The sequence below is a fragment of the Grammomys surdaster genome, unplaced genomic scaffold (genome assembly GCF_004785775.1).
Source record: "Grammomys surdaster isolate TR1022 unplaced genomic scaffold, NIH_TR_1.0 174, whole genome shotgun sequence".
Classification (NCBI taxonomy): Eukaryota; Metazoa; Chordata; class Mammalia; order Rodentia; family Muridae; genus Grammomys; species Grammomys surdaster.
In genome coordinates this window covers 2,607,446-2,619,795 of record NW_021604622.1, presented here as the reverse complement: position 1 = coordinate 2,619,795, position 12,350 = coordinate 2,607,446, and the positions used below count along the sequence as shown (strand labels likewise).

Sequence of the window (12,350 nt, the reverse complement as noted above, 5' to 3'; positions counted from 1 at the left end):
AAAAAGCAGCAGTACACTTGGCATATTCTTTTCATAGTGGAGAAAGAAGAGAATGGCTATGCAAGCGTATTTGAAACCCATCCTTAGACCAAAGCTATCATCCATTGATCACCATAAGGCATGTGGTTAAGCCCCCCCACCCCGGCAAGAGGCAGAAAAATACTCCCACCTACCACAGAGCTAAGATAGTGTCTTAGTTTGCTGTGAAGAGAGACTGTGACCAAGACAACTCTTATAAAGGCAAACATTTAGTTTCTGAGGTTCAGTTCATTATCATCATGGTGGGAAGCATGACATCATGCAGGCAGACCTGGTACTGGGGAAGCCAAGAATCCAAAGGATCTGAAGGTAGCCGGAAGGAGGAGGGTCTCTTTTTCACTAGGTGGAGCTTGCGCACTAGGAGTCCTCAAAGCCTGCCTACACAGTGACACACTTTCTCTAACAAGGCCACACCTCCTAACAGTGCTACTTCCCATGGGCCAAGCATATTTAAAGTACCTCTGGTAGGGAGTGAGAAACTGGGCAGTCATGGTATCTTCTACCTTCTATCAGACTTAATGAGTTTGAACTATGGAGTGTTTGTTGACTCACAGCAAAGGGCTCCCTGCATTAGTTGGTGTCTCATATGGCCCATGTTGGCCTTGAACTCCTGCTACTTCTGCTCTACCTCCTGGATGTTAGGAGGGCTGCAGGTATGTACCACTATACCTAGCCTCATTGGTCGTCTCTCTTCCTAGTCAGGCAAGATTCAGATTGAATTTTCCCTATAAGTTCCACCCAGTTAAATTTCTCTAAATCTAATAAATAAGACCTAGTCCCTTTGTGAAAAGTGATTTCTTTTTCAGAATTAAAACTGATTAAAAAAAACCCACATACTGAGTCTTGGATAATTACATGTAGTTGAGGATCAGTAAACATGGAAAATTCTTCACCCCCATAACCATTTATTTTTTTAAGGAGGTCAATGCATATGTGAAAACGATTGCTTTCCCTTTTCTTCTTTAGCCCATATGCTGCTGCCGATCTTACTTCCCATGACCCTCGGTGTCTTGCTCAGCATCATTGTGTGTTACTGGAAAAGTCAGTGGTAAGTGGACAGGAAGCCTTTAGTCAAGAGTTAGAAACAGACCATAAGACAGAAGGGATATGGAACCATATGGGGGAAAGAATGAGGGAAAGAACAAAGATATGTAGGTGAGCATATGTAATCTAGCTGACAAGCTTGCCTTCTGAGTGAATAGATGGGGAAGAGATGACTCATGTCTGAGCATACTTGAGAGTGCTCGCCCGTACCGGTCCCACTGAATTGTTCATCAGTTTTGTTTTTCGCCCTTCTTCCAGGGTGAAGGAGAAGTGCTATCCTGAGATTCCCAATCCGTACAAGAGCAGCATCCTGTCACTCATAAAATCCAAGGTAAATGTGGTGATGTTGTATGTGTACCATGCCAGTGAAGGACAGCCAGGCTTGGTGGCTCATGCCTGTGGTCCCTACCTATGTGAGCCTGAGTCTAGTCTGGTCTATAGAGTCCTTCTAAGGCTATGGAGTAAGACTCTCTTTCAAAAACCTGAAAGTGTGTGTGTGTGTGTGTGTGTGTGTGTGTGTGTGACAGGAAAGAATTCATTGTGGTTTGAGGCTATATTGATCAAGCTTTCTTATACCTCTTCAGGAAAAGATGATAAATTAGAAGTGCAAACACAGCAGCAAGGCAGGTTGGACTAGGGTACAGCTCAGTGGCAGAATGGAGAGAAGCCCTGGTTTTGATCCCAGCATAGACCAAACAAATGTAATTGCATCTTACTCATTGTGGGCTTCCAGAAAAGTCAGTGGTGAGAGAGGAAGGCATCATCCAACTGGGAGTCAGACACAGACTCCTAAGACAGAAATGAGTTGTTCTGTCCTGGTGAGTCATCTGGCTTTTGTCACAATCTTCAAGTTAACATATGGCCAGGAAGAAATGGGAAACTCTCAGTGCACACTGTACACACATTTGGATACTCCCTCTTGTGCATTTAGCTTATCTATGTTTGATTCCTTTGCAGAAGAATCCTCACTTAATAATGAACGTCAAAGACTGCATTCCAGATGTCCTTGAAGTTATAAACAAAGCAGAAGGCAGCAAGACACAGTGTGTGGGCTCTGGGAAACTTCACACGGAAGATATACCCACTAAGCCTCCATCCATGCCAATGGAAAAGGATTCCTCTAGCCCTGTGCCCTGTGTATTCTTTGAGAATTTTACTTATGATCAGTCAGCTTTTGACTCCAATTCCCATGGCCTCATTCCAGGACCCCTAAAAGACACACCACACCAACTCAGACTATTGGCTCCACCTAACAAGTTACAGAATGTATTAGAAAACGACTACATGAAGTCCCTGGTCGAAAGTCCGACTGAAGAAACTAGCTTGATTTATGTGTCCCAGCTGGCTTCACCCATGTGTGGAGACAAGGACAGGCTTGCCACGAATCCACCCACACCAGTGCATGGTTCAGAGTATAAAAGGCAAATGGCAGTTCCAGGGAGCCTCATATCACCTTCTCTGATGGAAAATAACAGCTTGACCTCAATGATCCTAGTAGGCCAAGGTGAACAGTAAACAGCAAGCAGCACAAATGCACACCATACACTACAGGCACTTTGGGGGATGTAGCTGGTACCATGCCAACACCACGTGCCCTGGACTTTGGTTCTGGGGCACTCATTGTCTGCAGTGCTGATTTATGAACGATCACTACAGACCAACAGACTGAAGACCAGAACTATACAATATGATATTCATCCTGAAGGCTTCCTTAGAAATGGCAGGATCCTGGAGCATGTTGACCTTGTTAATTTTTTGTTCCAGGCTCACCCTTATTGCAGTAACCCTGAGCTTGACACAGGGTATACAAGAGTCATTTCACAGAGCCTACCTCCTCCTAACTGCACAACTCGGCTATGGTCCTAGGATTTTGGTTTGCAGTGAGAAAACATCTTCATGTAAACTTCATCTCACACTTAATATTTTAAGGGCAAAACAAGTGGATCAGATGTTTTGATTAATGCCACAAGAGATTACTTTCATTATGTAGATTTATCACTTTTTATAGAAAGGTTACAAACTAGATTTTGGCCGTATCTTAAAGTGAGAACTTGTAGTCACTGATAAAGTAAAAAGAACTCTTTTTGTGCCTACACTGAAACTAGCTAGTAAGATGTGCAAATGGACAGGAGATTCTTCACAGGCCTCCTGACTGTTTTACTGCAGTAAAACAGGATTGATTGCAAAAAACTCCAGACTTGCTATCCAGGTGACTGAAACCTGTTCAACGGACTCCAGTCTTCCTCTTTTGTTTTTGACTACCTCAGAACAGAAAAAAAAAAAAAAAAAAGGACATTTCATTGAGTGATGCCTTTTATATATAATATACCCCACACAAAGCTGAGTCTAGATGACCTATTTCATGAGCTAATCTCTGCTCTTTGCATGCTTGGTTGTCTGGTTCATGAGGATTCTGTCTCACATTCCTGTCATGCTAAAATACTAAAGCCCCAGTACTGGGTATAATTTAGCTAGAACTTTAAACTGTAGAGGTCAGTTGTGTTGGCCCCAAAGCATGTCTTTTGACAAAATACACTTGGTCCTATCTGTGGGTTCCACCTCAAGATTCAACCAACCTCAGAAAGAATATATTCAAGAAAAACCAATTGTCTGTACTAAACTCACAGATTTTTCTTGTTATTCCTTAAATAAGGTATTAATAATTTCCTTAGCACTTACACAAATCAAGTACTAGGCACGGCAGGGAGGAATGCCCACTGCATACAATGCTATTTTTAGGTAAGGCCTGAACTCCTGCCTATCTTGGTAACAGCACAGCTCCTGTAATCAACTCCTGGAAAGTGCCGTAGAGGAATGACTATACGTAACAGCTGAACACATACGTTGGTTCCTTCCTCTTAATGCTTGTCACATTGCAGAACAAGGTAGAGAGGTGTCCCTTTTGTCTTGTTAGCTAAGTGTCGTAGCAATGATGACTTTGTGCACACATGCAGCTGTTAAGCGCTATAGCATGTGTTACAGCATGTGGCCATAGATCATAATAAAAGCAACCACAGATGTTCTACACAAGCTGTTCAATCTTCTCTTTACATGCCAAGCCTTTGCTAGAAAACATGGCTACAACTTAAACTAGGACCAGGCAGTATCTTGAATAGTCTGGATGGGAAAAGACTTTGCTCAGTATTGCAAATACTCTGTTTACATTTTCCTGTCAATGGATTTCTCACTGGAAACTTGCACCCAGAAATATTAATGACATTGATTTGTGATTTTTTTTTCATTTCAATTTTGTTTAAAAAACAATCTACACAACACTAGTTATTTTTTGCTTTTTTTCAATAAAGTCCAAGTTAAAACATTTCACGAACACATTGTTTTAATTTCCTTAACAGAATAAGAACTTAACAGTTATTGAGTATAGAAAAAAAAATCACCTCACAAACTTAACAAAAATGTAAATTGATCCCTTCAACCTAAAAAGGATCTGTTCAGCTCACACCTGTGTTCAGAAGCACATCACACTCTAAATCTTCATCCTTCCCTCCTCTGGTCCCCTTCCCATGTTTGTGTTACAGTCCTCACCCCAACAGCAACAGAAGTAATACTAGACTTTGAGACAAAGAATTATTTTGCTGAATCTGGCTTATTTCATGTAACATAATGATCTCTGGTTCTGTCCATTTCCCTGAAGGTGTCATACAATTTAGAGCTGAATAAAATCCAATGTGAACATGTCCCAATTTCTTTATCCATCTGTTGATGGCTTTTTAGGCTAGTTCCCTAGCTAGCTATTGTAAACAGAACAGTGATGAGCAGATACCCAAATATTTCCGTGCTATGCTGATTTAAGTATGTGCCAGGTAGGTGTACACGCAGAAGCGGTATGTTTGGGTCTATCTGCAGTTTAAGGAAGCACCACACTGACATTTATAGTGGTTGTAGTTGTCTACTACTGCAAAGGGTTCCTCTACCCCACATCCTCATCAATGCTTTCTTTCTCAGTAGCAGAAATCTCCTGGCTTGATTTGGAATCCTAAAGCTCTTAATTTGCCTTGTACTGATGGCTACGGTTATACACTTTTCCAGATTTTTTTTCCTCCTTTAAAAATGTCTACTCAGCCCATTTATTGATAATTTCATTCTTTTAAAGTTCCTTATATATTCTAGGTATCAATCCCTGAAGACTCCATGAGAAAATTATTAGATATGGTATACACCTTCAGCAAGTTGCAGGATACAAAGTCGACATTTAAAAACCCAGCAGCTTTTCTATATTCCAATAATGGACTTGCAGAAAAAGAAAATCAGACCCAACCAAGGAAACGAAAGAGCTTAATTTTCAAGTACTTTAGAAATTGAAGATAATAGTGTAGAAGAATTTTAAAACCAGCAACATGGCTGCTCTAGCAAGGGATCACATCCAAAGACCTTTTAGGTCTTTATGATCTGACCAGAATACAGATGTGCCCTGGAGTACAGTATGATCTGGCTGGAATACAGATACACCCTTAGCACACACCTACAGCCTCAATGTCTGTAAAGTTAGTTTGTAGAAGGATGCAGCCATCTTTGAAAGTGGTGTCTAAGTGAGGGACAAAGTGATGAACTGGAGAAAGCCTTGACAGAGTGAGTCAGAGATAGGATATGCCCAACTCTTAGTAGAAGAACAGACAGGAAAGAGAGGTGACGTCAGAGAATAGAGGAAGAGAGAGGGAGAAGGCAGGTTATTTTTTATTGGCTATTTCATATACATTTCCCCCCACCCAGGAACCTCCTATCCTACCCTCCTCCTGCTTCTATGAGGATGTGCCCCCTAGCCCCCTACTCCCACCTGGAGTGGGGCACCCTCAAATTCCCCCACACTTGGGCATCCAGCCTTCATGGGACCAAGGATCTCCTCTCCCATCTATGCCCGACAAGGACATCCTCCCCTACATATACAGCTGGAGCCATGGGTCCCTCCCTAAGTGCTCCCAGGCTGGTGGTTTAGACTCTGGGAGCTCTGGTTGGTTGGTATGATTGCTCTCCCCATGGGGCCGCAAACCCTTTCAGCTCCTTCAGTCTTCTAACTCTTCCATTGGGAACCCCTTGATCAGTTCAATGGTTAGCTGTGAGCATCCGCCCCTGAATATGTCAGACTCTGGCAGACCTCTAAGGAGATAGCTGTATCAGGTTCCTGTCAGCATGCACTTTCTGACTTCCACATCAGTGTCTACCTTTGGTGACTGCACATGGGATGAATACCCAGGTGGAAGTCTTCAGACGGACCCTCCTTCAGTTTCTGTCCCACACTTTGTCTCCATATTTGCTCCCTTGAATATTCTGTTACTCCTTCTAAGAAAGACTGAAGCACTCACACTTTGGTCTTCCTTCTTCTTGAGCTTCATGTAGTCTGTGAGTTGCATCTGGGTATTTCAAGCTTCTGGGCTAATATCCAATTGTAAGTGAGTGCATACCATGTGTGTTCTTTTGTGATTGGGTTACCTCACTCAGGATATTTTCTAGTTCCATCCATTTACCTAAGAATTTCTCAAATTCATTGTTTTTAATAGCTGAGTAATACTCCACTGTGTAAATGTACCACATTTTCTGTATCCATTCCTCTGTTGAAGGACATCTGTGTTCTTTCCAGCTTCTGGCTATTATAAATAAGGCTGCTATGAACATAGAGAAGCATATGTCCTTACTGTATGTTGGAGTATCTTCTAATGTGTAAATGTAGCTTATTTGCCAGATATAATTGTCTCAGAAGCTTCCTGGTAAAATAAGCTCACCCTTTCTAGTTCTTTCTGATCTCTGGCTGGCTAGCTCAAGTCAGCTTTTCTGGCTCAAACTCTCCAAGCTGACTAATTCAAACTGGATTCTCTCGACTTCTGACTGAATTGTTCTGTTGTGCCTCAAACTAACTCTAGTTGTATTTTTTAATCTTCTGGCTATGCCACATCTTCTTATGCCCAGGAGTGGTATAGCTGGGTCCTCAGCTAAGTGTCCTCCTTCAACTGGAGGACAATATGTAGAAGAATGTAAATCGATCCATTCTTATCTCCTTGTACAAAGCTCAAGTCCAAGTGGATAAAGGACCTCCACATAAAACCAGATACACTGAAACTAATAGAAGGTGGAGAAGAACCTTGAATGCTTGGGCACAGAGGAAAACTTCCTGAACAGAACACCAACAGCTTATGCTCTAAGATCAAGAACTGACAAATGGGACCTCATAAAATTGCAAAGCTTCTGTAAGGCAAAGGACACTGTCAATAGGAGAAAACGGCAACAAACAGATTGGGAAAAGATCTTTACCAATTCTACATCAATAGAGGGCTACTATCCAATATCTATAAAGAACTCAAGAATTTAAGACTTTAGACACCAATTAATCCTATTAAAAAATGGGGTACAGAGCTAAACAAAGAATTCTCAACTGAGGAAACTCGAATGGCCGAGAAGCACCTAAAGAAATGTCCAGCATCCTTAGTCATCAGGGAAATGCAAATCAAAACAACCCTGAGATTCCACCTCACACCAGTCAGAATGGCTATGATCAAAAACTCAGGTGACAGCAGATGCTGGCGAGGATGTGGAGAAAGAGGAACATTCCTCCATTGTTGGTGGGACTGCAAGCTGGTACAACCACTCTGGAAATCAGTCTGGCAGTTCCTCAGAAAACTGGACATAGCATTACCTGAGAAGGCAGTTTTACAGGGACAGTGTTACAGAGGCAGGTTGCAGGTGAAGACAGAAGGAGCCAGAAGATTAGAAAATACTGCTAGAGTTAGTTTGAGGCACAACAGAGCAATTCAGTCAGAAGCCAAGAGAATCCAGTTTGTGTTGGTCAGCTTGGAGAGTTCGAGCTAGAAAAGCTGACTTGAGCTAGCCAGCCAGAGATCAGAAAGAACTAGGAAGAATGAGCTTTTCTTAGCAGGAAGCTTCTAAAACAATTATATCTGGCAAATAGGCTACATTTACACGATAGAAAATGGAAATAAGCCGGGCAGTGGTGGCACATGCCTTTAATCCCAGCACTTGGGAGGCAGAGGCAGGTGGATTTCTGAGTTCGAGGCCAGCCTGGTCTACAGAGTGAGTTCCAGGACAGCCAGAGCTACACAGAGAAACCCTGTCTCCAAAAACAAAAACAAACCAACAAACAAACCAAAAAAAACCCCAACAAAAAACAAAAGAAAAAAAGAAAAAAAAAGAAAATGGAAATACTGCCATGGGCCTGGATTAGTAGAATGCTGTAAAAATGACTGTTAGTAAATATATCCAATGGAATTTCCATAAAAATTCAAATTGGATTCTTCATAGAACCAGATAAAATAATCCTCAAATTTACATGGAAGTAAAAAGACCCCGAATATCCAAAGCAATTCTTAACACAAAGAGCAAATGCTGGAGATACTCTAATATCTGACCATAAATTACTATAACCTTCAGTCCATAAAAACAAGACTATATAAAATGGGCACGAAAAGAGACACACAGATAAATGATATACAGCACAAGACTCAGAAACAAACCCACTCAGATACAGCCCCTTAATATTTGACAAAGGTACAAAAACATATCTGAAAAGACAGGCCCCGGTAAATGATGCTAAGAGAACAAAAATTTCCTATCTGTATGGTTCAAATTACATCCCATTGCTTTCAATCCGTTTTTCTGTACAAAAATAAAATGAATCAAAGACTCCAATGTAGATCTGAAACTCTCAACCTACTAGAAGGAAATGTCAACAAAAACATTTTAAGATATAGGCATAGGCAAGCTCTTCTAACAGTACTTCTGAAAAGGACTTCTAACAGCACAAGAGACAATTTCAAGAACTGACAAATGGGACTACATGAATTAAACGCTCAGTCAGCAAAGTGAACAGACAGCTTACAATGTAAGATGAGATTCCTGCAGTTCACAGGCCATAGCCTAGTCAGGATCCAAGTTCATCAAGAGACAGTCTTAAGAAGATGGAAAGATGTACACACTTGACTTTGGCCTCTACATGTGCACAGATGTCCCTGTATGGTGAGTCTGCATGTGTCTACCTCATGGTTGATCTCATTTACAAAGTATGTCTTTATAAGAAAACTAAGTTGAATCAGACTAAAAGTCGCACAATAAACTCCGTTGTCTAAGCTTGCTTAGTCTCAAATGGCTTAGAAAATACTGAAGTATTTCTAAAACCCCAAAGGGTAAAATGGAGATGAAGTCTTCAGAATTGGCCACCAAACAAGATCATGAGTTCTCTCTAGCTCTGAATGTATGAAATTGGCCTAGTGCTCCAAATAAGCATTAAGAAAGCCACAAAGCCTTGAATATATGAGTTCATGAAATACTCATTAAATTTTTGGTATAGTGGTTTGAGTATTTTGTATATAAATGTTTGCCTCATCCTGTGCCTGTATACCTGTGTATATGCCTGACACCTATAGAGACCAGAAGAGAAAACTAGCATTACAGATGGCTATAAACCACCAGGTAGGTGCTGAGATTTGAACCCAGGTCCTCTGAAAGAAGAGCCAGTGCTCTAAACCACTGAGCTATGTCTCCAGCTATTTGAATACTTTAATCTGGAGAAGTTTTAAAAAGAAAACCTAACATTTTCCTATTCAATGATAATAGGCATACTCTTCATCTGGGCGCTAACTACACTTCTGGTAAACACAGAATAGGGTGAGAACAATGATACGAACACACAGGGGTCCACAGTCCACAAACACCTGCAACAAGTTTGCTTGAGGTGAGGAACAGACTTTACCATCAGCCGAGAGAGCCAGGCTCTCCCAGCGAGTTTCTCAGCTGGCTCTTTGCCCATCTGCTCAGGCAAGTGTGTGCAGACTGATGGGCATCACAGCACTTACATGGCCTGGCCTTACTACCTCAGCAAGTCCAGAGCTCTTCTAGTTAATGACATGTCTGTGTCCAAATCCTTCACAATAATGATTTGAAACTGAAGAGTAAGAATGTAACACTAAATCTGGAAGAATGCCAAGGAAGTACGGTTGGGGCCTCTTTTCATGGTGTAAGACCATCCCCATTTATAGATTCAAAAAGCCACATTTACTAGAAATCACACCTGTCAACATCAGCATCATGTGATTCACATCAAGGCCCAGTGAGACACATTAAATTTTCAAATAATGCCAACACCACAAGTTTAAGAATTTTAAGTACATTTTATTAACAATGAATCCCTTTGATAAGATTATGCTTCAGGAGGCTTTAATGCCCTTAACATAAACTGTACACATTATACAAAAACAATACAACCACAATAATAACAAAAAAAATCAAAGTGAGCAAAAACCATTTGGGGACAAATCTTATTTAAATTATACACAACTCAATGAAATATTCTTAAGGAAAATATATAAATACTTTTTCTTTCTATGTTACAGTTATACAATATAAATCAGATTTCAATGTCTGTTCAGTGACCTACAAACACCAGAACCTCCAAAAATGTAGCAGCGTATTACTAAATAAAAAAAAAAAAAAAGATCATGTGGTCAGAGAGCATTAAGTCTGAGATTCTCTTTATGATCCCTTACCACTTTTCAAAGCTAATTTAATTTACATCATTTGTTTCACAATGCATCGTTAGGGTTTTTGACAGGCCAGTAATAGAACATTTTTCAACAATCATACATTAAAAATTTTTACCACTCCCGCTCTGCCCCAAGACTTTGCATTTTGTGCTAGATCAACCTAGTTAAGTGGGAAAATTGTAAGATATGTTTCCTTTTTGGCATAAATTAATTTTTCATACTAAGTATTAAGTCAAAATGTGCAATCCATGCATCTGTGGCAGAGTTATACACCTAACTATAAAAACACTCAAAGGGGAGGAATCCCACATTTTGTGAGTGGCATTAATGGACTATAATGAACCCTCCTGGGGACCTGAAATGAAATCGGCTCTTAGAAAGACTTGCGCAGACGTCTGTGTCTTCCTAAGCACTGCCCTCAGGGTCACTGGCAGGCCTGGAAGTGAGACTCAGTGTAGTGACACTCTCCAAGTTAAGAGAAGTGACAATGGGAACAACAGGCTCTGTCAGTCTGGAGAAAGTGGAGCTCTTCCAGCCCACACTCAGGAAGATCTGAGTGCTCATTGCAAGCGGCTCTTCTTAGACGGCTCCCAAACAATTACTTGTCTTTCATGAATTGTGGATTTGGGACAAAACAGAAGTAAAAGGAGGGGGGGAAAACTTTACTTCCAAACTATATTTCCAAAGTGGTCACACGTTCTTCTCACACAAGATTAGCACCTAACTCTTACCACAGGAGAATAATCGTAATTATAATTTGAATGACAGACAATTTTGTTTCTTATTGCTTAATGATCTGTGCTTTGAACGGGGCATCAGTGGCATCCTCTGAAAGTGCGTGGAAACAGCACTAGACAGTCTACACACACACTGGCATCCCACTGTGCACACCTGGCCACGGGGATGGATGCAGCTTCAACTGTCTCAAGCTCTGGGTCAGAGCAGAACACTACTGAGGACACAGCTCCTGGTGACCTGGACACATCACCACAGCAACAGCGCATGCTCTTCTACCAGCCTTGCAATGCCACTGTCTTATGGGATGGTTCTACTCTTACTCTATTAGAAACACAAGTTAGGGGTACATTTTCTTCCTCCAATATACTCTAAGCAGAAACAGAAAAGTATAAGACATTTTAGAGCCTATTTTCTTATAAATACTAAATTTCTCATTTTTTATTTGTCAGTATTTAGTTAGTATGTGAAGCTGAAATCTGTTCTTGAAAAAATTTCAATTAGAAATGACAATTTACAATTAGAAATTCACAGTTTACAACCAGCTTAACTGTTCAAACTCCTCCAAATTATTAAATAGCTATCAATAGTACAAATTTATATGACTAAGATTAATTCTAAACTCTTAAAAATCTACAGTATTGACATTTTGGTAATATCTAATATTTATAGACAATTTTCTCAATGATTTCTATTACCATTGACATCATTCATAACCCTTTCTGCTATAATTTAATAGTTCTAAACATCTATGCTAATCACTTGGCACTGCATGTAGTTTTTGTCATCAAAGTCTACTTTTATACACGTACTTAAAGGAAATGTATTACACCTGTTGGTGAAACCATGGTTAAACCAAATAGCACTATAAATTTAAGCATAGACAATTTCCCCCAATATACTGACAATCACAAAGCTTTGATATCTTCCCAAAGTAGTAAGTGCTATAGGCAGATATAATCTCTCTCGCTCTTTCTTTCTTTCTCTCTCTCTCTCTCTCTCTCTCTCTCTCTCTCTCTCTCTCTCTCT

At 40.5% G+C, this 12,350-nt stretch overlaps 1 protein-coding gene across 1 annotated transcript in view; it reads left to right on the top strand.

Annotated features, from left to right (window-relative positions):
- The window catches only part of Osmr (oncostatin M receptor), a 42,785-nt gene extending 38,374 nt beyond the window's left edge, over window positions 1-4,411 (top strand). Inside the window, exons 15-17 of the mRNA XM_028767569.1 lie at window positions 1,006-1,087; window positions 1,342-1,414; window positions 2,041-4,411. Coding sequence (XP_028623402.1) covers window positions 1,006-1,087; window positions 1,342-1,414; window positions 2,041-2,598 — 713 coding nt within the window. The 3' untranslated portion in view covers window positions 2,599-4,411. The remainder of the gene's footprint in view (window positions 1-1,005; window positions 1,088-1,341; window positions 1,415-2,040) is intronic.
- The last annotated feature ends 7,939 nt before the right edge of the window (window positions 4,412-12,350 follow it).